Source organism: Ahaetulla prasina, chromosome 5, assembly GCF_028640845.1.
Source record: "Ahaetulla prasina isolate Xishuangbanna chromosome 5, ASM2864084v1, whole genome shotgun sequence".
NCBI lineage: Eukaryota > Metazoa > Chordata > Lepidosauria > Squamata > Colubridae > Ahaetulla > Ahaetulla prasina.
The window spans coordinates 94,309,047-94,335,941 of record NC_080543.1 but is presented as its reverse complement, the minus strand read 5'-3'; the positions used below and the strand labels follow the sequence as shown (position 1 = coordinate 94,335,941).

Below are 26,895 nucleotides of genomic sequence, written 5' to 3'. Positions count from 1 at the left end.
CACCCAACCACTGCAGTAACACTGATTTCTTTCATATTACAGAGATTGTCCCTGCAGAGCAGAAATAACACTACGAAATATTAGCTGTTATTGCAGGCATATAGTAAGTTTAATAGTAGATAATAATATTCCATTATTGTTTTCTCCTTTTGAAAATATTTAATACCACTCCCTTGGATCATGGTCCAGTGCAGTTGAGTGCTACATTCATGGAAGCCAACCAGTAGTGGATTTCAAATCCCGTTGCTACCAGTTTGCTCGCAGATGTGCTCGTGCAATTGCATGACACTTCTGCACATTTGCATCTGCAGAGATGTCCAGGTGGGTGGGCGGAGCCTCCTGTCGCTGCGCTACCAGTTCGCCAGATCCGGGGTGAACCGGTAGCAGCCCACCACTGAAGCCAACCAATAGGTCAATTCTTAAAGGCAAAGCTTACATTTCAGTTAGGCCACTGGTGAAATCCAATTTTTTTTACTACAGGTTCTGTAGGTGTGGCTTGGGGGGTGTGGTATGGCTTGGGGGGGCGTGGCTTGGGGAGACATGGCAGGGGAAGGATACTGCAAAATCCCCATTCCCTCCCCACTCCTGGGGGGGAAGGATCTTGCAAAATCTCCATTCCCACCCCATTCTGGGATCAGCCATGCATAACATTGCATTTTTCCTTTCTGTGACAATAATGGTCTAGATCAGTGTTTCTCAACCTTGGCATTTTAATATTCACCTGAAGACTGTGACAGAGAAAGGTTATTTCTTTTCCATGAATACATTTTCATTCACATAATAATTCTTATCTATAAGTAAGAAAAGCTCATTTAGGTGAAGGGGGTCAAAAAAGTCAAGATGGTGGCTATAATTGAATAATTGAAGACCTGTCTCATTTTTATTGTATTGTGATGCATGTAAAAAAGAGCAAGGATTCAAATATGCATCTACCAAGGATTGTAACAATTACCTTGATTTCTTTGACTCTTTCCATGGGCACCATTATACTGAAAGTAATGCACTCAGTAAAGCATGACTATTTTAAATTTAAATCAAGAAAGCATTGTTTCTATTATCCTACCTCATTTTATGTTATACCTTATCGTACTTCCTTTGTTGTTCGTTGTCTACCTAGCTTTAATTGTTACAGCATTTAGAGCAGCATCCCAAAAATACAAAAATTAATACAATTAAAATTATAGTTAAAAGCCATCGTTATAACAAGTAAACTACTAGAAGCTGGGCAAATGAGATGAATTTTGTGCCATTTTCCTAAATTTTGAGGAAGTTGGAACCAAACGCACTTTCTCAGAAAGTGCATTCTAGAGGAGATAGTTCTTTCTTACATACCTGATAGTTGAGGTTCTCTTATTGAAGGTATCTTTAGAAGATCTTCCCTCACTGATATAAGTGACCAAGCAGAAGGATTATAAAACTGCTTGCAGTTCCAAGATCTGATGACCATCAATAACAATCTTATGAAATTTCCTTTTAATGGACTTCGGGATGTGGAAGAGGGAACATACTTAATGGTCTCAAATATCCATTAGGGGTTAATGGATTATAGCAATTCATTTTATCTCTTACAATTAGTTCTTTACACAAATGACATAAACATAAAGGTAAAGGTTCCCTCACACATATGTGCTAGTCGCTCCCGGGGTGGTGCTCATCTCCATTTCAAAGCCGAAGAGCCAGCGCTGTCCGAAGACGTCTCTGTGGTCATGTGGCCAGCAGGACTAAATGCCAAAGGTGCACGGAACACCGTTAACCCTATTTTTCTACTTGCATTTTTTACGTGCTTTCGAATTGCTAGTTGGCAGAAGCTGGGACAAGTAACGGGAGCTCACCCCGTTATGCGGCTCTAGGGATTCAAACCGCTGAACTGCTGACCTTTTGATTGACAAGCTCACCATCTTAGCCACTGAACCACCACATACATGAATGTAAATAATAGTTTGCATTGTGGTGCAAGTTACTTAAATTATTATGGATATACTAATGTTAAGGTAACATTAACAAAAAAAATTAACTTATTTCCTTCACATTACGTAGATGGAAAGGACTTTTTTATTATTTTGGAAGGATGTCTGGATGAAAATCTGATGTTGCATCAACAACATCCAGTTGTTGATCCAGTTCAGGCTCTGCGCATGCGCAAGATGGCGGCTAGATAGGGGATCGGAGCCGACGACGGGTGACTGACGAGAGGATGGCGGCGCCCAGGTGGCATGCCGAGTGGTCTGCGCCCCCTGGTCGGGTGTGTCATCTCTCCGGCAGCCGTGGGAGGGGTCTGCGGACCTCCTCGGACTCACGGCTGCCGAGAACGAGACCGGGAGGACGAGGGCGAGCTGCGGACGGCGGCCATTTTACCGGGCGTGAGGCGAGGCCGCGGCTCGTCTTTGGTGGCTGAAAGACGAGGCCGTGGCTTGTTTCTTCTCCCCGTTTGGACATCTGGCGGTTTTGTTCTGTTCCGGCTCTTCCCAGGCCTTCCCAAGTCTTCTCCCAGGTTTTTTCTGGATTCAGTGGATTAGCGTGGGGGTGAAGGGCTGTGAAGGGTCCCCCTTGTGGCGCCTGCCTGAGACTTTCTGCATGGATGAACTATTCTGCTCCTTGCCGTGGTGATATCGGCGGCCTTTTATATCGTGCCGGCCCTTTGGAGGGGTCTGGTTGGGTTCTTCAGATAGGCCTGGCCCGGTGGAGTGGGCAGACCTTGGATAGGACCTGGAGCTCTAGGTGGAAAGTAGTGGGGAGGGTGCTGAGGTTTCCTGGCCTAGTTCGGCCTGGTTTGGCCTAGCTGGGCCTGCTTCTTCCCAGGATCAGAATGTTACATTGTCAACTGCAACATTTGTCATCTGCATTTTGTCATCATGCATTTCACATGGCCGGTTGAGACTCTTAGGCCATGGCCGTTTTTTGGAATTTTTGGGGAAGATGACTGGAGACTGATTTGTGATCTACTGGGGACCCTATCTGGAAACATCTATCAGGAAACATCTGTGGACACCGCTGACGGGGAGAGAAGTACCACCTCTTTCAGGTTATGGATTTTAGGACTGAGCTTTGGGCAGAGTAGTAGCAATTTTATCATCACAGACTCTATCTGCCTATTATTCCATCTTTTACCATCGTTAAGCCAGCCACCATTTGAAGAGTTATCGGATGATGGGTATCCAATTGGACTTGGTATTACATTCTGCCATCCTAGACATTATCACCTCTCGTCGGCCTCTATCTCCTATTTATGTATTTATTTATGTATTTATTTATTTATATATGCGATATTCTGCATTGGAACTCTTGCGCCTGCGAGGTGCCCCCGCCTCGCAGGAATGGCCCGCTTCATTATCAAGGGCCGGCCTCAATGACGGGTCTTGGGATCCACAGAAGTGGCATGCGAAGAAAAAGAGCCTTTGGGGTTTTTTAGATAGGGCGTTTTTAAGGGGTGGGAGGGTTAGGGCGGGTGTTGGGGGTAGCCCGTCGGGAGGGGAGCCAGTTCCTGCGCTTGCTCGCGGCAGTTATTTAATAGGTTCGGAGGTTATGGGGGGGGAGTGTGTTCCTTCTAGTGAGAGTGGTCCTATTTGTACGGTAAGTGGGAGGGGCAGATATGGCGGAAGTGGGGGATCATATCGTTTTGTGGGGGCGTGCGCTCGATGTTTGCAGGCGATTGCGCACCCCGATCCCTCTGTCCTCTCCCGTTCCCCGGATGGTCAAGACCCTCAGAGCCTGGGCCTCCGGCTTATGCTATGCAACGCACGATCCGTGGTCAATAAGGCCCCCCTAATACACGATCTTATCCAGGGGGGCGCCGCGGATCTTATAGGCGTTACGGAAACCTGGTTGGGCACTGAAGGGGGTGTGCCCCTTGTTGAAATGTGCCCACCGGGTTTCCGTGCATTTCATCAGCCGAGGGCTCAGGGTAGGGGTGGGGGGGGTGGCGGTTGTTATTAGAGAAGGTCTAGAGCCGAGGGAGACCACTGTACCTCAGATTGCCGGGTGTGAATCCCTCTTTGTGAGGTGGGGTCATAGGTGTCAGATGGGCTTGTTTGTCGCATACCTGGCTCCTTGCTACGTGACAGCTGCCCTGCCCGAGCTCCTGGAGGTGCTGGCCGGAGTGGCGGTGGAGAACCCCAGACTTATAATCATGGGGGACTTCAACTTGCCATCATCCGGCACATCATCGACAGCAGCTCGGGAATTCACAGCCTCCATGATGGCCTTGGACCTGACTCAAGTAGTTGATGGCCCTACTCACATTGGGGGTGGCACACTGGACTTGATTTTTATCTCTGGTCAGTGGTTGAAGGATCTGGACTTGAAGGAAATAGTCACAGAACCTTTGTCATGATCAGATCACTCTCTCCTTCGCCTGGACTTTCTGACCGCCCCCCCCCCACACCGCAGGGAGACGGAGCCAATACGTTGGTTCCATCCCAGGCGCCTGATGGACCTGGAGAGGTTCTGGATGGAGCTTGGGCCGTTTCCTGAGGGTCTGGCTCACGGCACGGCTGAAGAACTAGTTGCGGCCTGGGAACGGGCCGCGGCAGGGGCTTTAGACCGTGTCGTGCCTTTGCGGCTTCTGACCCGGCGCAGGTCCCAACCGGCTCCTTGGTTTTCCGAGGAGCTGAGGGAGATGTAACGCCGGAGAAGACGCCTAGAGAGTTCTTGGAAGTCCAGTCGCTCGGAGGCTGATCGGACACTAGTTAGGTCCTATAATAGGGCCTACCTAGTGGCACTGAGGGAAGTGAGACGTTGCTACGTCTCCTCCCTCATTGCGTCGGCAGATAACCGCCCAGCCACCCTGTTTCGGGTGACTCGTTCCCTCCTTCAACAGGGGGAGCGGGATGACCCGTTGCAGGGACGAGCTGAGGAGTTTAGTGGTTATCTATATGATAAAATCGTTCAGCTTCGGGACGGTCTGGACCAAAATTGGGTAGATCCAGGTGAGACGTCGGAGGGCGATCTTGTTGAGATTGTTTGGGATGAGTTTGACCCTGTGGCTCCTGAGGACATGGACAGGTTGTTGGGTAGGTTGAACGCCGCCACGTGTTTACTGGACCCGTGCCCCTCCTGGTTGGTACTGGCCACTCAGGAGGTGACACGAGGCTGGCTCCAGGAGATTACGAATGCTTCTTTGGTGGAGGGGGTCTTTCCGGCCGCCTTGAAAGAGGCGGTGGTGAGGCCCCTCCTCAAGAAGCCTTCCCTGGACCCAGCTGTTTTAGGTAATTATCGTCCAGTCTCCAACCTTCGTTTCGCGGCGAAGGTTGTAGAGAGTGTGGTGGCATGTCAATTACCCCAGTACCTGGATGAAATTGTCTATCTAGACCCGTTCCAGTCCGGCTTCCGGCCTGGATACAGCACTGAGACGGCTTTGGTCGCATTGGTGGATGATCTCTGGAGGGCCAGGGATAGGGGTTATTCCTCTGCCTTGGTCCTATTAGACCTTTCAGCGGCTTTTGATACCATCGACCATGGTATCCTGCTGCACCAGTTGGAAGGATTGGGGGTGGGAGGCACCGTTTTTCGGTGGTTCTCCTCCTATCTCTCCGATCGGTCGCAGACGGTGTTGACAGGGGGGCAGAGGTCGGCCCCGAGGTGCCTCACTTGTGGGGTGCCGCAGGCGTCGATTCTCTCGCCCCTTCTGTTCAACATTTATATGAAGCCGCTGGGTGAGATCATCAGTGGTTTCGGTGTGAGGTACTAGCTGTACGCTGATGACACCCAGCTGTACTTTTCCACACCGGACACCCCAACGAAGCTATCGAAGTGTTGTCCCGGTGTCTGGAAGCCGTACGGGTCTGGATGGGGAGAAACAGGCTCAAGCTCAATCCCTCCAAGACAGAGTGGCTGTGGATGCCGGCATCCCGGTACAGTCAGCTGCAGCCACAGCTGACTGTTGGTGGCGAGTCATTGGCCCCGATGGAGAGGGTGCGCAACTTGGGCGTTCTCCTGGATGAACGGCTGTCCTTTGAAGGCATTTTGGCAGCCGTCTCCAGGAGAGCTTTTTACCAGGTCCGCCTGGTTCGCCAGTTGCGCCCCTTTCTAGACCGGGATGCCCTATGCACGGTCACTCACACTCTCGTGACGTCTCGTCTGGATTACTGCAATGCTCTCTACATGGGGCTCCCCTTGAGGTGCACCCAGAGGCTCCAGTTAGTTCAGAATGCAGCTGCGCGGGTGATAGAGGGAGCCCCTCGTGGCTCCCATGTGACACCTCTCCTGCGCAGACTGCACTGGCTACCTGTGGTCTTCCGGGTGCGCTTCAAGGTTTTGGTGACTATCTTCAAAGTGCTCCATGGCATAGGGCCGGGATACTTACGGGACCGTCTGCTGCTACCGAATACCTCTCACCGACCCGTGTGCTCTCACAGAGAGGGACTCCTCAGGGTGCCGTCGGCCAGACAGTGCCGACTGGTGACACCCAGGGGAAGGGCCTTCTCTGTGGGGGCTCCCACCCTCTGGAACGAGCTTCCCCCAGGACTTCGCCAACTTCCCGACCTCCGAACCTTTCGCCGCGAGCTTAAGACACATCTATTTATTTGCGCAGGACTGGACTAGATTTTAAATTCAAATTGGTTTTAATGGGGATTTTATTATTTTTATTATCATTTTAATTATTTGGCCAATTATAATAAGTTTTTTAATGGATGTTTTATTTGTATTTATATGTATGTTTTTATCTGGTTGTGAACCGTCCTGAGTCCCTGGGGAGATAGGGCGGTATAAAAATATGAAAAATAAATAAATAAATAAATAAATAAATAAAATAAACAACCCGCAAAATGGAATCCATGAGGTCGAAATTTGCTGTACTTTGTCATACGTATTGTGGGGCATTACCTCTAGAGCAGTATTTTTTCAGACTTTAAAACTTCCAGATTTCCTCATGACTGGGGAATCCTGGGAGTTGAATTCCACATATCTCAAAGTTGCCAAATTTGAAAAACATTGCTCTAGAGGCACTTTATGAATGTTAAAGGAAGAAGACTGTTGTGATTGCTAGGCATTTAATTTTTGGTGTCAGCTTTTAAGAAGGTTAAGTAATACTATGCAACTTTTCAAACTTTAGTAATTACAGCTTTAGCTTATAATGATGACATCGTAGTGCAAAATAATTGAGCTGTCTGTCATGCAGTTCAATTCTATCTGTATCGATTTCATTTAATATTCAACGGAATAAAGGTCAATAGAGCATATTTTCAAATAAATGAGGAAAATTGTAGGACCAATCAATTCTATAATTTTTATGTAGAAATATATTTTTCACTGTTCATTGCTTTTTTCTCATAATAAATATTTAAATTATATTTTTCATACTTATTTGAGAATAATTTCTAGTAGAATTAGTTAAAATTTTGAACCATTTTACATGAGATTAAGTAGTCAAAGAAATTATCAGCTCAGTGTACCACTATTCTTGTGCTATTCTAATTGTATGCACTAAAACCTATATTCTCTGGACTTTGTAAAGTCCTCTTGAACTTTTAGTCTCATCCTCCAGGAATTAATTGTAAATTTGGAAAGAAATGGGACCAAAACTGAAAGAGAGAATGCTGGGCTGGTAAACCACTATATCTTTCCTTTTTCATTTACAGATTCACCAATGCCATGATAAAATGGTGGTTCTGTTATTTTTAAAAATCAGGGGAATTTTAAGAATTTTCCTTAAAATTAGTAATATCTTGGATATTTGCTCTCCCAGCATGAATAAAAGGAAGGAGAATCCATAAATCAGGGCTGTAGCAGGTATAATGTGAATAGAACATCATGCCACTACTGCAGCCAAAATGTAAGAATGGGCTGAAATCCCAAAAAGAAAATCATTAAGTTACTTTCATTTTTGCTGGTTTATACATATAATGCAAGCAGAGGTGGCCTACAGATGAAGACATTCATCTCCCACTAGAAAGGTTGAAGGTTCAATCCAAGGCAGTGGCAGATGTTTCTCTACCAGGGTGCAAAGACAAAATACCTGCTGTGAGCTCTGCATAGGCAGGAAGGGCATCCGGCCAGTAAACGCTCAGCTCCATTCAGTTGCCTCAACTCCACCCCAAATAAAGGGATTACAGGGTCATAAAAAGGAAAGAAAAATACATGTATGTGAAGCAGTTTAAGGCTGCAAATATGGAAGAGCCCTCAATCTGCAATCAGCAAAGTCTATGGTTATATTTGGCTTTGCAAGAATCTGGCAAAGAAGAACTCAGCAGTCCCCAAGCTTGAGAGAATCGCTATATAAACATAGCTTCAGTTTTCTCTCAAGGCCCTCAAAAAAAGAGCCTAAAAATGGAAACAAGGGTTTAAGGCAGAGGGCAAATTATCAGGTGTCAATTCTTGACACAATAAATTGTAACCTAGTTGAGTCACACTTGAGAATCTTCTGTTTAGAAAGTCAATTACCAAATAAGGACAGTATTTTGAGAAATGAAATTTACAGCCAAGTCAATGTATGAAGCCCAACAGAAGAAAGTATGCTTTTCAGTAAATTGGCCCTATCTCATTAGGTTTACCCCCACCACCATCCAAAGATTTGCGTGCAAGAGTTACCATACAGAGAAAAGGCTATGCAGAGTTTCAGATTCTAAAGCAAAATGGGATACAAACAGCACTGGCTAAAATTCCTTTAAAACAGTCATTTTCCTGAAATGATGCAGCTTTTCTCCATAGCTAACATGTAAGTCTGGGGGACAAAACCCTCTGGCAGTCTTGAGAGCCATGAACTACAGGTTTAAATGTCATAATCAATGTTTCTGTCTAAGATTCTAGAAGTGGCAAGAGATCCTTTATCCAGAGAACTGGATGTGTAAGGCTAGAAAAACATCTTGTTTCACTCTAAGGAAATCTAGTTTTAGAATTGGAAATCTATCTAGAGAATAAAAATGAAATCTTATTCTACAAGAGTCTTCCGTTACAATATTGGTAACTCAGAACGCAACTAAGTAGATATCTATAGGACAAATGTTTATGTTGCTATTTTTCCTTGTTTTCACAAATGGAATATGTGCAAGAGTCTAAGATGACCATAATTAATTTCCTTTCACTATTGTACCAAGATTCAACTATATTTTTGCCAACTTCTCAAACTGTCAATATCAATAGATCCTTGATCTATCTCAGCAATTGGTAGCTTTTCTTCTGTAAAAAAAAAAGGAAAGAAACATTTTAATGTGAATTCATACAGTAATTACAGTAACTCCCTTTTTTGACCCTGTAATCCAGGGGTGTCCAAACTTGGCCCCTTGAAGGGTGGTGGACTTCAACTCCCAGAATTCCCCAGCCAGCATGAGCTATAAATATGAGCAAGTTGCTGGCTGGTGAATTCTGGGAGTTGAAGTCCACCACTCTTCAAGGGGCCAAGTTTGGACAATCCCTTAATTCAGGATAGAGCTGGGGCAACTTGATGGAGCTGGGTGTTTACTGGTAGATGCCCTTCCTGACACCATGCGGAGTTTGCAGCAGATATTTTTCCTTTGCACCCTAGGGGAGAAACATTTGCCGCTACCTAGGATTGAACTCTCGTCTTTCAAAGTAGGAGGCAAGTATCTTCACCACTAGGCCACCATGCCACTCATATAGTAAATATATTTTTCTGTATATCGTAAATACAGTAGGTACTAAAATGATAATGTTATATTAAATGTCTGGCTAGCAGATGTTATGTTCCTAAAGTATCAGACCAAAATTACACTAGTAAAGAATGCTGTGTAATGTTACTTTGCTTACATTTCAAATTTCTCCCAATTATTTTTTTAACTGTACTAACATGTCACATAGTTTTTATATCTTTGTGTTGCAGTGTGATGGCTTTGTACATACTTTCTGAAATTCATGCTTTTGCAAACCTGTATTTTATAATGCACCTTTCTTTTTCATTGCTCTCAGTTTGAATTTGGATCCAACTGAAATATAAAAATGTTATTAGGAAAGCCATGTTAGTTGATTTGATTATCCAACATTTAACCTTGACATCTCCTATGTGTTTTGTGTAGTAATTTGTAATTTATTCTTACAAATGATGAAAATAATAAATAACTGGATCTGAAATTGACAGAAACCTTGAACCATGATTTCCAGTTAGGAACTATATATGGTCAGTGTATCATGTATTACCTTTAGTACACTTATTGTTTCTAGGAACCAGCAAATCCATACTCTAAATTGTATGTTTTGATCTGAAATGATCTTCTTATATTATTTGTAATCATTTCTTTTGCAAATAAGTTCCCAGCTTCTTATAAAACCATTGTAAGACAATATATCTTTGGGTTTCAGGATGGTTATATATTATGTTTTTTACATTGTGGCTGCTTGTAAATTTTAACTGATTTTCATTTGTAATAACATTGGACAAGCTTGTTCGTTATATCGTTTTATCCTAGACAAATGGAGATTTAGTTAAAACACCACAGGAGAAATCTTTAAAGCTAGAAGATTGTGTTATCAGATTTTGGAACTCTGCAATACTTGCTGGATAAATCAATTTTCCCATTTCAGGTTTCAGACTAATTAATGGCTGTGGCCAGGGAAAAAAAAGTAACTTTCAAATGATACCACTGTTCATAGTCAAATGATTCGTTGCAATCAAATACTATCTTTCAGAAAATGAGTTTTCTAAGAAAAATCTTGGGAAGAGGGAATTGTAAACAGAAATGTTTGCTCAGAAAGTAGTCTTGTCCCTCACACAGAGTGATTCACATAGATGACAATAGAGCAGATATGGCTTTTGGCCAATGATGAACCCTGATAATGTCATAGTTCCTTGAGTACAGATATACTGATGATGATCTTTCCAATAGCAATAATTCAAATTGGGACGTTCACTATCTCCATCACAACAAGAAACACCATAATGAGGATCCAATCAGGGTCAGTCACCGGGACCAGAGGTTTAATCTTCCGAGCTACTGGGGTATATACAATACCATACAGAGTATAGACCAAAGCACACAATCTGCTAGAGAGAAGTTCCCTGTGGATGGTCTCCAGCACGAGTCCAAAAACTCAGAAGAGTAAACCTCTGGTCCCGGTGACTGTTATAATGAAAGGGAACAATAGGACAGGAAGGGTAGGCACTTTTGTGCTCTTATGCACGCCCCTTATAGACTGAACCAGATTATATCCTGTAATATTATCCTGGTACATCTATATTCATTCAGAACACCATAATTAGGATTTTTGGAGATTATTTGAACTTCACAAAAAGAACACTGCAAAATGGTAAACAGGGAAGTATTTTACCAATATAACCATCCACTTTTAAAAGAGTTATTTTAATTAAACAATAGTATATAGAGAGGGGTTTTTAAAGGAGAGGATTAATACACAAGAGACTTTGAATACTTGGTTGTTTTAGTGTGGTACAGTGGTGGGTTTCAAAATTTTTTACTATTGGTTCTGTGGGTGTGGCTTGGTGGGTGTGGCATTGCTTGGTGAGCATGGCAGGGGAAGGATACTGTAAAATCTCCATTTCCACCCCACTCCAGGGGAAGGTTACTGCAAAATCCCCATTTTCTCCCAATCAGCTGGAAATTGGGAGGCAGAGAATAGATGGGGATGGGGCTAGTCAGAATTTTTACTACGGTTCTCTAGAACTGGTCAGAACCTGCTGGTCAGAACACTCTGGTGTGGTACATGTACCTCTCAGCTGACTGCTCAGTATTGACTGAAGCACACAACTTAATGTGTTAGCTGCCTCACATTGGAGTTTAATTTCTTCTTGAATCAGAATTCCAACATTGTTGCTTCTCTTATGCAGTCTATGGGCAATGCCAGTTACTAATCTATATACTACTAAAACTCTCATGTCTGTCTGCAACTTTCAGTTGGGTATAATTGGAAGGTGTAAGGCAACAATTATTGAACCAAGGTAATTCAAAAGAACTAATTTACGGATTACCAGGCCCAGGACTGCGGTGGGAATCAAATTGGGAAAGTTGTGGCTACTTCTGTGCTACTGCACTGCTGCTTCTTCAGCATTGTGGCTCCACTGGAGGTCTCATGATCTTTATTTCCCATACTTTCTGACTGCTTCAAAATCAGTGAGGAAGCAAGCAGGAACTGTAAAACTGATTGTGATTGTGAAACCTTCCCAACAGTAAAATTTTTGCTTGTGGCAAACTTGCAGGGAGAAAGTAAATGGAGAAGCTGGCAGAAAAGGTCACTCGGGTAAGTCTTCCCTACCCATGCAGCCTTCCCTAACCCCTCTGTATTTGTCCGCTGCAGGCAACTCACACAACCTCTCACTCCTTCTCCCACCAGGCAGCAGCCACTTACCTGCCTGCTAGGAAGGGAAGGGAAGGGAAGGGAAGGGAAGGGAAGGGAAGGGAAGAAGGATGGTTTTGATTGTTCCCTGCAACTTTCTTGCAAGAAAATTCAATGGGAAAGTTTACATGAAGACAGACTGCTGTCACTGGTTTTTGGCCCACTTACGTTCATTCTGTTTCTCTGTTTCTAGTAAGGAAATACCTCTGAATTGACCCAATAGGTCATGGGTTGCCTAGTAGCTTTATAAATTCTATTCAGAATAATAACTTTATATAAGTGCTCTTGTTTATGAATCACACTCTTTGGTTTGCCTCCCTTTCTTTGAAAACCTATGGAGATGGGCAGAATCCCTTTTTTTTTGTCTGTAGCACCCAGTGCTGCATTTTGCATGCCTTTGAATTCCAACTTTGTCAAGCCCAGTGATCATGGATGATAGAAATTGCTGTTCAACAATATTTGAAAGGCAGGAGATTATCCATTAAATGAGAATATCTACTTTGGAGGATCTAAAGCCTCCAAAGATTTTCAGATATGTAAAGTAAAGCTAGTCTTTTCATTAGAGAATTCTTCTTTTTCCTTCTCCTTCTCCTCCTTCTTTTTTTTCCCTTTTTTCTCCTCTTCCTCCTCCTCCTCCTTTTACTTAAGATAGCAGTACTATAATTTTACATTTTATTTTAATACTGGAATGTTAGTCCCATCAGCAGAGGTGGGTTGCACATATTCTTACCATTAGTTTGCATGCTCACTTCGCGCATACATGCACTTTCCTTGCATGAGCCTGGCCTTCCATGCATGTGCTTTGCTTGTGTGTGCACCTTCTGCTCATGTGCCTGGCCTTGAAAACATGGCTAAATAGGATGGCATTACACCGGGGCAGGCCCATCCACGATCACTGCTACCGGTTCAACTGAACCAGTCTGAACCAGCTGAATACCACCACTGGCCATCAGTAAGTTTCTTCATGAACGTTCATCATTTTGTTGTGGTCCGCCAGCAGCCTGCAGAGCTGGCAATGGAGTCAGACAGTGCTGAGGCTGAGGAAGAACATGGGTCAGTCCTGGAGGCTGGGAAAGGCCTGGATGAGGACTCTGCGTTGGAGGCAGAGATGGGGCCAGGGCCATTGGGAATGACATGCGGACTCTGGAGCCTCCAGAGGCTGACACTACTGTCTGTTCCTAGTGCACGCATGAGAAGAGCTGCCAGAAGGCAAGAGCAGCTAAAGCAAAGAGGACAACTTGGGAGTAGGACCAAGAGATGATTGGCCCCTCCCATAAGGCTTAAAAGACCAGCCATGGTGTTTGGGCTCTTTGTCAGAAAACAACATTGATAGCCTTGCTCCTTGCCTTGTTGCATTTATTTCTTGTCGGCGTCTTCTAATTTTGAACTTTTGCCAAGAAAAGCTTTGGCAGTTTGCCTAAATGGACCAAAGTTGGTGATAAGATTGAAAAATTGTGATACTAAGAATTTGATTTGATTTAGTTTGGACTATTAGAATTAATTAATAGAATTAACTAATTCTCAGCTGTTCTAATAAAGTCTGTTTTAGAACTGATTGCGTTTACTACTACCTACTTGGACCTGGGTCACAACACATTTGTAACCACAAAAACATGATCCTACATCTGTGAAACAGCCCTCATACCTCCAAACATGATGTGTCATGCAGATTTCCTATCTTGAATGTCATTTCAAACCATGCTTTTCAATGGAGTTGTGCAATAGTAACTAATCTCAAGATGGTCCTGAATAGCATGGACATGTTCTGTGGCTGCCAGTCTTCTGTCTGCCTCCCTTAATGGGATATTTAAAAAGAGAAAGGACTCTCCTTTCTAAATGTACCTGATGGGCACAGAAGATTTTCTATTAAAATACAATGATCCAAGAACAATTTGAAGCTGCCAGCCTAAAATTGATGGCAAGTTTCTTGTAAATAGAACTTCCCATAGCTTGCTTCTAGCTAAATCTATGGGAGGGAAGAAATAAGCTCAGCTGGCAACTAAACCATTGTAACAAAGACTTTCTCTCTTCTTGGATTAGCTGCAAAAGAATCCTGCAGCCAAATAAGAATTATGAAGGACCAAGATGCCTGTTTTCATTTTGCAGATATGATAGGTTTTTATTTGACAGATACTATGAAGGCATAATCAGTGGTCATGGAGCACATCAGGCAATTCAAATAAGGAATACAGATTTAGGTTTAGCATTTATTTTGCATTCAGAATTGGCATGTTTGTATAGGAGAGGGTGGTTTCAGTGTGTGGGTGAAATAGTGACAAAGGGAGAAAGAGTTTAATTTTGGGAATATTATGAAACTTGCTATATAAGAGAGCGTATGCACCAAGATAAATTCCTTGTGTGTCCAATCACACTTGGCCAATGAAGAATTCTATTCTATTCTATTTTATATAAAAAGGACAACCTTTGTTTAAACTAAAATGAAACGAGACCATGGTATATAATACCAAAAGGGTGGCTGAGCAGCTTTCAAGTAAATTTTGGGAAAAAATCAGAAGTTTTTTATGCTAATAGTACATCAGATTGAAATTGTTTCAGTGGTTCAATGGGAAGGAGAACCTGACCATGACAAGAGTAACTTTTGGGATTGAAGTGGTGTATTAGTTCTCAAAGAACACTTACAGACTTCACAACTGGCACCCGGCACTATCCTACATGCACACCCACACATATCATTTATAATTACAAAAATGTATATATAGCATATACATGATGGTTGAATGAAGATTCAATTTCCCACCCCTCCGAAAATCCTTTTCAAAATGGTTTATTTCCTTCTGCTATTAGCAAGATTCGACTCTTCAATGTATTAAACTGAAACTTAACACATCACATTATAATATAGCGTGATGCCTGAGCCTTGTGAGATTCCCCTACTGATATTAACTGTAGGAAAGGTTGCAGCCTGGGATACCAGACTCTACTAATATTGCTGATTTGCAGTGTTTGGTGGTAGTTTTAAAGAGGTTTGAATGGGGCTGTAGCACAAAACTCATGCTCCGCCCACTTCTTCTTTGGAATGTTGCATACCTCAGCTAAAATCTATCAGGCCAGATTCCAACAGGGGAATGCTGACTTATGAATAAATGCTGGAGAATCACTTCTGACAATATGCCTTCAAATAAAGGAAACTATGTGTAGCTCAGGGTTGAAATGAGTAGTCAGTTATTGTTTTCTTTGTTCCTTGTGAATTGGATCCTTTTGAAGATGTTGTTGATGGTTTTGTGGATGTTCTCTAATCGGTCCTCTTTTACTATGGTGAAAGGTACTACTCACCTGATTCATATTTTGGATTGTATTGGGTTGTATTTGTGGGAGTGCTAATGATTCCAGATGTTGTATTATGACCATTGCTATGAGTCAAGTGTTCCATTACCAAAGTAATAATCCAACCTCCCACAAGAGAAGCTATGTAAGAACTCTATTTGGATGAGCACAAACATACTGCAGCAACACTGAACAGTAGAAAAAGGAAACAGATCATCTATACAACATTTTCCAACAAAATTTAAAGTGTTTCATGGCTTGGGACTAGGTTATCTGAGGGACTGTTTCTTGCTGGCCACCTGACCTACTACAGTGGGGAGGCAAGAAATGTTGTGGGTCCCATCCAGGGGTGAAATCCAGCAGGTTCTGACAGGTTCTGGAGAACCGGTAGCGGAAATTTTGAGTAGTTTGGGGAACTGGCAGATACCACTTCTGGATGGCCCCAGAGTGGAGTGGGAATGGAGATTTTGCAATATCCTTCCCCCAGGAGTGGGGAGGGAATGGGATTTTACAGTATCCTTCACCTGCCATGCCCACCAAACCATGCTCACCAAGCCACATCACGCCCACCAAGCCACGTCCACAGAACCGGTAATAAAAAAATTTGGATTTCACCATTGGTCCCATCCCATAAGGAGGTACATATGGTGGGACCCAGAAGAATGACCTTCACTGTGGTGGCTCCCTCCCTTTGGAATATTATTCCTTCAGAGGTTAGACTAGCCCCCACTTTGACACTCTTTTGTAAGGCCCTAAAGACTTGGTTTTGCCAGTGGGCCTGGGGAACCCAGAGTATGAAGGAACCCATCAAATGGTTTATTTGACTGTGTATTGTCACTGGGGGTGGGGGTGGGAGTTAAGTTTTTTATTTTTACTGTTTTTATTTATTTATTTATTTATTTTTCTATACTGTGTTTTTATTGTTTGTAAGCTGCCTAGAGTCTCACTGAGTGAATAGGCTGCAATATCAATGTTCTAAATAAATAGATAAAATGAATATCAGTGCAACTTCATCAAAAAATGCCTGTCCACTCAACCCAATATAGCACAGCCAACACAAGCTATAAAAAGGATAAAGCTAGCATGCATAAAAACCATCTCATAAACCACCAACAGACTATTACAATGACATGACATCAGTGTAGCACACAGGCAGAAGATTAGCAGAGCACATCCATGAACACCAATTAGCAGTCAGAATACATGATGAAAACTCTTTAATTTCACAACATATGAACAGAACCATAGCTTCAGCTGGGAAACCATGATCATCCTAGACCAAGCCAAGTCCAAAAATGCTAGAGAATTCTTGGAAGCCTGGCCTGATGGCAAATTGGCCATTAATAGATGCATAGACATAAACAACATCTACAGACTGTGTAAAAGAAACAATCAACAAGCCGAAAAGTGAAGAAAAAGACCAAAACATCACTAGCAACCGACATTCAGATGAGCATAGATGAAGTTCAAGATTAACATCAGACCAACAATCAAGAAGTAAACAATACCCCAATCAAGGAACTGCCAAACAAGCTAACAATTAACAGCCCAATCAGAGAACCTCAAGACCACTCCGATCAACACTGATAGGGCAAGCCACTAGAATACTGTACACATCAAGAGCAAATCCCATTCTCTTACTACACTGATGATGTTACTAGTTTGTGTAATGAAATATCTGCAAGAAAACAACCAAGCTCAGAGAGCACCAAGGACCTCTAAAATACCTTCCATTTAGAAAGATGTATGAATCACGCAGTTTAGCTATCACACTTGTCATACAATTATTGCTGTCAAGCAAGACTACTGTTCTCCAGTGGCCTTATCTAGCCTGTATAGAAGTTATGCTTCATTTAAATAATATCTGAAGTAGAAAATTAACAGGAAGATATTGAATAAAATATAAATCAAGAATAAGAATTCTCAAAAACCAAGATATTTTGTCTTAATTTGGATAACTTTTCTTTTAACAGGAAAAAAACCATCTTTTACAACATGCATTTACTAATTTGCATGAAATATAGTGAGGTAATATAACCAAGAACATCTATACCATAGAATTTATAGCCTGGAGTATTATTTTTCTCCAAAGCAGAATTTATTTAATGTATGGAGTAGGAAGGAATATGAATTAATTTACCTATTTCTCTATTGTGAAGTGAAAGAATTGGATAGAATTGCAAAGAATGCTCTTGAATGTGCAGAAAATTGGGTCATGCTAAATTGATATAATGCCAAAGTTAAATGTAGAAGCTTAAAATGGATTTCCTTAATATATTCAAATTAACCAAAGTCAACTTACTCCTGAGTAGCTAGTTTAAGACTATGTTATCTTCCAAAAAAAAAAAAGATAAATGTGAATCTTCCATCTTTTTAAATAACATCTTTATTGGGTGGCATAGATAAATATTCCTAAAAAGTATCACAATTGCTCCAGAAATGCTTCAAAGATTTAAAAAACAACAACTCATTGACTAAAGTTTTTCTTCAAGAAAAGGAAGCAACAACCAACTCTTCTTTTTAAGACTGCAAGCTTCTCTATTCCCAGCAAGTGAGAATCTGTGGTTTGGAGCAATTAAAAATATTGAGACAGAATCTTTACTTCTTATTGCTTTAATGATGTTTATTTGCTTACTTTTTTTCTTGACTCAGACTATGCTGATTTAGTAGCCCCAAAGATGATAGTAGGACCTAATCACTTCAGCTGCAGCTATTGGTAAGATTGTCACTTACAGCAAGATGGGTGGCAAACAAATTTAATAACTAACTAATTCAATTGTGCCCTTCATAAAAACATTGTGTACAGAACCTTAAACTTTGGAGGAGTGGATTTCTCTTACAGAATGTTTTGCTTGGGGAATATTTAGCATCTCCTCACCTGCACTGGGAAAGAGATGTTTGTGATATTTCATATCAAATCCTACACACTGTCTGAACAGCAGACTTGTGAACCTCAAACCATGGGAAATGATTGGAAGGAGCAAATTGAGGCCCTGGCATAATCAATTCCAGTAGTCAGCAAGTAGGGTTGGAGCCCTTGGTCCACTTTTCCTGAGAACAGAGCAGGGGAAACTGATTAAAACATCCTATGATCTTTTTTATGATTGTGGTTGCTAGTCTATTTAAGCCAGGAAACAACTGATCTGCCCGTTCCCTGGTTCCAACCCCAACTGCCTTTTAAATCGCTTTAAGCCTTTCCTTCCTTCCTTCCTTCCTTCCTTCCTTCCTTCCTTCCTTCCTTCCTCCCTCCCTCCCTCCCTCCCTCCCTCCCTCCCTCCCTCCCTCCCTCCCTTCTTTCTTTCTTTCTTTCTTTCTTTCTTTCTTTCTTTCTTTCTTTCTTTCTTTCGTTCCTCAGTTGTTTCAAACATTGGGATCAGTTGCTCAATATCTGAGAAGGAGGGAAGACAGGAAACCCCATATTCCTAGGGACTAGAAACCCCAAAGACTTCTCTCAGCGATTGCCTAACTGCTAGACGGTCAGACGCAGCCCTGAATATGAATGAACTCCTCGAGCCTATCTTGGCTCGATCCGTGGGCGGGTGGTAACGGCGCCCGCCCCGGATCTCTTGAGATCAAGAGGCTCTCCCGTTGCGCCCACCCGAATTAAGAATCGTCGCCAGCTATCTGGACCCTGGTCGCCGATCGCCACTTGCCTCGCCAATCCTGCGCTTGGCAGGGACCTCCCTACGTAGGCAAGGACAGCCGAGCGATGTTGACAAGGCAGGGGCTGGTTGCCTCCTCCAGAATTGTCGTCGCGGAGCCCGCCGAGCCCAGGAGCCTCGCCGCGAAGCGCAGGCGGCGCTGACACCGGGAGGGGCCGCTGCCCGCCGCCGAGGGAAGCCGTGCTGGGGCTCCCAGTCCCCGTTCCCAACTTCCACCCCTCCCGCCCTTTTCTTTAGGCGGACCGGATCTTTAAGGCGACCACCCGTGTACCTGTTAGCCAGCCGACGGGGATCCCGCGGGTACCTCTCCGATGGTGCGCGACCCCGCGCGACCCGCCTCTCTGGCAGACCCAGTGCCTGGCCTGGGGCCCGGCGAGGTCCAAAGGAGGTGTCCCGCTCCGGGCTTCGGGACTTCTCCCGTTCTGCCCCGCGCCGCCTGATGTGTTTTCTGCAGGTGCCTCCTTCTCCATCTCCTTCTGGGACAAGCCCTTCACCCGAGGGTCCCGGCTAAGGCAACTCCAGGGAACCGCGAAGGGCGGCGTGATTCCTTCAGGCAAGTGACTGTCGCGGGGGGTGAGGGAGTGCGCGGGGACGGGAGAAGGACGGACTGGAGCGCCTCTGACCACCACCTGTCAGAACCTGCGGAAGATCCTGGCGCCCCTTTGGATCGGAGCATTTCCCGTTGGAAGGGCGCTACCCGTTTTGGAGGCGCGGACTAAAAAAGCGGGATTTTTCTGGCACAGAACAAGAGGGGGCAAAAAAAAGCTTCTTCTCCACCCACCCGTTTCTGAACCTCCAGCAACGTTTCCTGCAGGGTTGCTGCACTTTCCTCCGGCTTCTCTCGGCTGCTCGGATCATGTCCGCTAAGCTTCTGGTGGTCTTCTTCCTCCTCTCCGTTTTCCAAGCCTGGTAAGTGCCACTTGCGTATTTGTCACCTGCTAATATCTCCCCATCTCTTTCTTGGGTTTTTTTTTTTAAGATTCCCCTAAAACAAAGCAAATCTTACAGGCAACAGATTCATCTACCCCACACTTACCCACCCCCTCTCCGTTTCACTTGGTGCTTTACAGGACAACGAAAATAACTTGGTACTTTGGTGAAAGGCCGGTCAAATAGAGCAGGTGCGTGGGTAGGCGCGCACTGAAATTGATTAGGCACACAGTAGAAGCGCAATGAAATTGACTTGGATCTGACACCAGTAACCGCGCCGCCACATCATAACTGAGTACAGCTGCGCCCCCTGCTCTTCGCCTCCGTCTGATTACCCAGGTTTGGGGTAGGCAACGCAAGTAACACCCCACTCCCCCCCCCAAAAAAAACCCCAAACCCGGCCATGGTCCTGATTAAGAACCGCGACCACTTCGAACCTTTGTTTCCCTACCCACCGCTTGAATTCCTGTCCCTCTTCTGCGGAAAGTTTTCCTCTCGACTTCATTTGCTTAAAGAACCCGAAGTCAGGTTTCATTCCCTCCATCCCTGGCGCTGTTTTGAAGCTGGTGCGGTTGTCTGTGTTGTCGGAAACGGGCATCGAGAGAGAGGTGCTGGATCCCGACGCGTTGATAGGACTCCAGCGGTGACGGCAGGCCGTCTGGTGGCCTTTCCTGTGGCTCGGATTCAGTCGTGACATTAATTTGAAGCGAGCGCCCTTCTGTCTTTGACCGGTCAGAATTTGGGAAAGGCTAGGAAGAGAAGCGAGGATGGCGGTTACTCGGTAGACCTACAAATAAAGGAACACTTTCCCTAAATTAAATGAAAGAAATCATCCCCAAGAAGCCAGGCGAAGTGGGAACGTGGTGAAAGCAGTGAGCTTTATTAACCGTGTTTGTGTCTCCACGACTGATTTTGGAATGTCTCCAGGGGCTCATCTCCTTCGATGGCTCAAAGCGATTGCCTTGAATGGTATTTTGTTAAAGGAGATTATCCAACCAGATAGCTTCCTTTCAGAATTTACAAGGTAATGCCACCGAGCCAAACATCTACAATCGCCATGTCAATCGTGAAAGTGATGGTGATTCAGATCTATTTGCCACTTTGCTGATGTTCAATTTTCTTGGCATTCCACTACCCAGTCCCCCCCCCCACCAGCCCCTGCCTCCCTTTCCATTCTCAGGAGCAATCCTTCATGAAATAGCAACTCATGGACTGAACAATGGTTAATGATTTGGTTCTATCCATTTGAACTGCTCACGTTACCAGTGGAGTGGTATCCACAGATCTCTAAGATGGTACAGCGTCTTTTCCCCTTCTGATTTGCAAGTCACCAAATATACATTCACGTATGTGCAACCCCAAGATTCTGAATCACCTGTGTGGCATTAAAGGGAGGCTTGAGGATAAGATTACAAGTGGCTGCTTTTGCTGAGTGCCAGATGTTTCCTTTCACTCATCTGTTGGGGAATGCTAGTTTAGAAGGTGGTTCGCACCTGAGTCTGCTTGGAGGCTTCCTGGAGTCTATCACTCTGGAATAGATCCTTGATCTAGAGAGATCCAAGTAGGATCTTCTTGAATTCCATTTTAAAGCCATGCCTTAATCAACTAAATGATCTTCCTGGTTAATGTGCAACACATCTCGGTTATTTGAACATCGCTTTTCTTTTCTTTCTTTTGAAAGGCAGATGGCAGGCTTCATCTTACAAGAAGCATTCCTTCAAATGACATGTTTTTAAAAATTATAAAAATAAAGTATGAATATTTTTCCTTACTCCTAAGTTATTATTAGGAATAAGCTATATTTTCCTTCCCTCCCCCTCCCCCTCCCCCATGAATGATGAATGATAATGGAGAGGAGGTGGAGTTAGGATAACAAGAAGGAAAGAGATACACATCCTTAACCCAAGCATTATTTCTTGGGTAAATTCTAAGCCATTGCTAATATCTAGAAGGTTTAATATTTAATGCACAATTCATAAAAGAATCTCAAGGGAGATCCTGTGAGATGTAGTTTAGTCCTTAATTTCCCCTATTGCTCCAATGTCATCAGTGGGAGTGGGAGGTAAGAATGATTAAGGGCATTGTTCCTGGGGACAAAAGCAAATCCCACTATGCGTTCCCACTATCCATAATAGTATGTGTGTGTGTTATGGGTGAGATGCCTGAAGACACATTGAAGCAAAATATTAGGCTACTTCTGTCTGCCTTGTTTATTTTATAGGCATATGTTTGAGACTTCAGGTGAACATCAAATGAGGTAGATATGGAGATTCCAAGATCAGGAAACACTCAAAACTATGATCACAGAAGTGATTGGCAGATCTAATTCCTGGAATAAAAATGGCAGGAGGATGGTTGCTGCAAAAGATTATCCACATTTATTCCTCTAGAAACCATTGCAACAGTTTTTCCATCCATAAATTATTTCTTAATATTCTGTGGCAGGTATTGGACCAAGGTGACAAACAGCCTATTCAATCATCATTTTCGGCAGCAGTTTACCTAGATGTGGCCAGAGCCATTCTTTTAACTCTTTTTTCTCCTCTTAGTTCAGGGGTCTCCAACCTTGGTCCCTTTAAGACTTGTGGACTTCAATTCCCAGAGTTCGTCAGCCAGCTTTGCTGGCTGAGGGACTGGGAGTTGAAGTCCACAAGTCTTAAAGGGACCAAGGTTGGAAACCCCTGTCTTAGTTATTGATGTGTGCTCCATGGACCTAAATTTACCAACTTTCCACAGGAAGCCAAGGTAGCAACTCCAAACTAAAACGGGTGCATGATGATTTAGCACATCTCCAATTTTCCATTGGAGGAAGAGTTGTGCATTCCTAAAAAGAGAATAATCTGGTTCAAGACGCATTTCTTAACTGATTTTTTGCAAGCCAGTAAAGCACAAAGTGGATAAATAATGGAGTTCACCAGAAGACCTTTTACTGCAGATTGTGTGGGCTGCTTTTTGAGGCTACACAAATAGCTATGTTTCTTGCCTAACCTCTAGTTCCATATTCATAATAAGACCTTGGGGATAAGCAGTGACATCGTGCTTTGTGTAGGTGTTAAGATGTAGCATGGCTAAGATGTAGCAATGCTCAAATCCTGGACTATTGATGCTAACTTTAAAACTTAGTTTATCCTGATTGTTGCATCTAGGAAAGAATTTTCAGGATGCTTCAGCTTGCTAGTGAATTCAAGAATCCATCTTCTTTCCTGTTCCCATTCTTCTGGTTCCTATCAGGTCTGGAAAATGTGAATCATATTTGCATGATAAATACATTCATGAACCAAACCCAACTGCAATGAATTAAGACCTGAAGTTTAAATGTTCCCAGCCCATTTATATAAGGGCTCTGATGGACCAGATGGACCAGAAAAACACTTTTGTCTATCAAATGTCCTATTTGTTTGTTTACAGACAAGACTCCTTGTTTTATTTTTCTTATTTTTTTAATCTTCCTATCAGTTGGAAATTCAATTTTTGCCAAACACAAATTTTTGTCATTACAAAAGAGAGGTGGGTGTGAAACTTGATCCATTTAAGTTTCAAAATAAAATCACCTGTTATATATGTGGGGGAATTTGGAACACAAGTATACTAAGAAATCTGCAATTTTCCAAAGGTACAGTATGATTTATAACAGCAACCCTCCGAATTAAGTACATTAGGAAAAACAGCAAGAATGCAAAAATTATGTGTTAGGGAAAATGATAAAGAAAATGCAAACATTAGAGAGAAGTATGCTTATGTATTCATATTCATTCAAACTTTTGGGGGTATGTTTGTAACTTCAGGACTAAATTATTGTTGATGATTTCTGAGAAAATGATTTCTGAGAAAATGACATCAGATAACAGAATAACAGACTTGGAGACCTTCTAGTCCAATCCCCTGCTCAGGCAGGAAATACCATTTCAGACAAATTGTTGTCCAATCTCTTCTTAAAAACCCACTGTGTGTTGAAGCACCCACAACTTCTGGAGGCAAATTGTTCCACTGATTAATTGTTCTAACTGTCAGAACAATTTCTCCTTAGTTCTAGGTTGCTTCTCTCCTTGATTAGTTTCCATCCATTGCTTCTTGTTCTGCCTTCAGGTACTTTGGAGAATAGCTTGATCCCCACTTCTTTGTGGCAACCCCTGAAATCTTGAAACGCTGCTATCACATCACCCCTAGTCCTTCTTTTCACTAAACTAGACATACCCAATTCCTGCAATCATTCTTTATAAGTTTTAGCCTCCAGTCCCCTAATCATCTTTGTTGGTTTTCACTGTACTCATTCTAGACTCTCAACATCTTTTCTATATCATGGCAATCAAAACAAAATTGGCCTTTCCTTTTTAGAGTATGGCAAAGTACTTGATCAGGTTTCCCAAAAAGTAGAGAAGGGAACAAGGGGATCAGCCATATTGGACTTAATTCTCACTAACAGAGATGAAATGATAGAAGGTGTTGAAGCTATAGAAATCTTGGGGGCAAGTGATCACGCAATATTGGAATTCAACATTATGCAAACACAAGTAGTAGAACAAAGTCAAACTAGAGTCTTGGACTTCAAGAGAGCTAATTTCAATAAACTCAGAGAGAGCTTGAGAAAGATTCCATGGATGAGAATCCTCAAGGGGAAAATCACTCAAGAAGCCTGGGAAATTTTGAAAAGTGAGATTATAAAAGCCCAGTCTAGCACAATACCAATGAGGAAGAAAAATAATAGATCTCAAAAGAAACCAGCATGGATGCATAAAGAACTATTTGACAAATTGAAAGACAAAAAGGACAAGTATAAAAAGTGGAAAGAGGGGCAAATAACTAAGGCAGAATATCAGCAAATAGCCTGAACCTATAAAGATGAAGTGAGGAAAGCTAAGGCTCACAATGAACAAAGGCTAGCGACAAAAGTAAAAAATAACAAAAAAAGCTTCTTCTAACATGTTAAAAACAAGAAAAAAGTCAAGAAACAATTGGCCCATTGCTGGGAGAAAGTGGCAAGAAGGTGACAAGCAACAGGGAGAAAGCAGATCTACTTAACTCATTTTTTGCATCTGTCTTTACACAAAAGGAAAAAACAATCCAACCTATCAAAAACAGCACCAAAAAAACAGATTAGGAACACAAGTTAAAATAGGGGAAAAAATGGTAAGTGAACATCTGTCTACCCTAGATGAATTCAAATCACCAGAACCAGATGGATTACACCCCAGGGTTCTGAAGAAATTGGCAGACGAAATCTCATAACCACTGAACTATATATTTCAAAGATCCTGGAGCACAGGGGAACTGCCAGAGGACTGGAAAAGAGCTGATGTAGTTCCCATCTTCAAAAAAGGAAAAAAAAAACAGATCCAGGAAACTACAGACCTATCAGCCTAACCTCAATACCAGGGAAGATTCTGGAAAAGATGATCAAGCAACAAATCACCGAACACCTAGAAGCAAACAAAGTAATAACCAAAAGCCAACATGGGTTTGTCAAAAACAGATCATGCCAGACTAATCTTATTGCATTCTTTGACAAAGTGACAAAATTAGTGGACCAGAGGAATGCTGTCGATATAATTTACTTGGATTTCAGTAAAGCATTTGATAAAGTAGACCATAACCTACTACTAGATAAAGTAGAAAAATGTGGGTTAGACAGCACCACCACCAGATGGATATGTAACTGGCTGACCAACCGCACTCAACGTGTAGTCCTCAATGGAACGACATCCACATGGAGGGAAATATGCAGTGGAGTACCCCAAGGCTCTGTTTTAGACCCAGTACTCTTCAACATCTTCATCAATGACTTGGACGAGGGGATAGATGGGGAACTCATCAAATTTGCAGATGACACCAAGCTGGCAGGAATAGCCAACACTCCAGAAGATAGGCTCAAGATACAGAAAGATCTTGACAGACTTGAACATTGGGCACTATCTAACAAAATGAAATTCAACAGTGAAAAAAGTAAGGTTCTACATTTAGGCCAAAAAAACCCCCAAAACCCCCAAAATGCACAGGTACCGGATATGTGGTACCTTGCTCAATAGTAGAATTAAAATATTCATTCATATTCAATAGTAGTAACTGTGAGAGGGATCTTGGAGTCCTAGTGGACAACCATTTAGATATGAGCCAGCAGTGTGCAGCAGCTGCCAAAAAAGCCAACACAGTTCTGGGCTGCATAAACAGAGGGATAGAATCAAGATCACGTGAAGTGTTAATACCACTCTATAATGCCTTGGTAAGGTCACACTTGGAATACTGCATTCAGTTTTGGTCGCCACGATGTAAAAAAGATGTTGAGACTCTAGAAAGAGTGCAGAGAAGAGCAACAAAGATGATTAGGGGACTGGAAGCTAAAACATATGAAGAACGGTTGCAAGAACTCGGTATGCTTAGTTTAATGAAAAGAAGGACTAGGGGAGACATGATAGCAGTGTTCCAATATCTCAGGAGTTGCCACAAAGAAGAGGGAGTCAAATGATTTTCCAAAACACCTGAGGGTAGAACAAGAAGCAATGGGTGGAAACTAATCAAGGAGACATGCAACTTAGAACTAAGGAGAAATTTCCTGACAGTTAGAACAATTAATCATTGGAACAACTTGCCTGCAGAAGTTGTGAATGCTCCAACACTGGAAATTTTTAAGAAAATGTTGGATAACCATTTGTCTGAAATGGTGTACAGTTTCCTGCCTGGGCAGGGGGTTGGACTAGAAGACCTCCAAGGTCCCTTCCAACTCTGTTCTTATTATTATTAAGGTTTATGAGGTGACCTAACATCCAAGTCATCTAAGAAAGTG

General features: G+C 42.9%; 1 protein-coding gene across 1 annotated transcript in view; it reads left to right on the top strand.

Moving 5' to 3' along the window:
• Positions 1 to 20,006: 20,006 nt before the first annotated feature.
• Positions 20,007 to 26,895, top strand: part of GABRG3 (gamma-aminobutyric acid type A receptor subunit gamma3) — a 472,076-nt gene continuing 465,187 nt past the window's right edge. Inside the window, exon 1 of the mRNA XM_058186148.1 lies at positions 20,007 to 20,096. Coding sequence (XP_058042131.1) covers positions 20,044 to 20,096 — 53 coding nt within the window. The 5' untranslated portion in view covers positions 20,007 to 20,043. The remainder of the gene's footprint in view (positions 20,097 to 26,895) is intronic.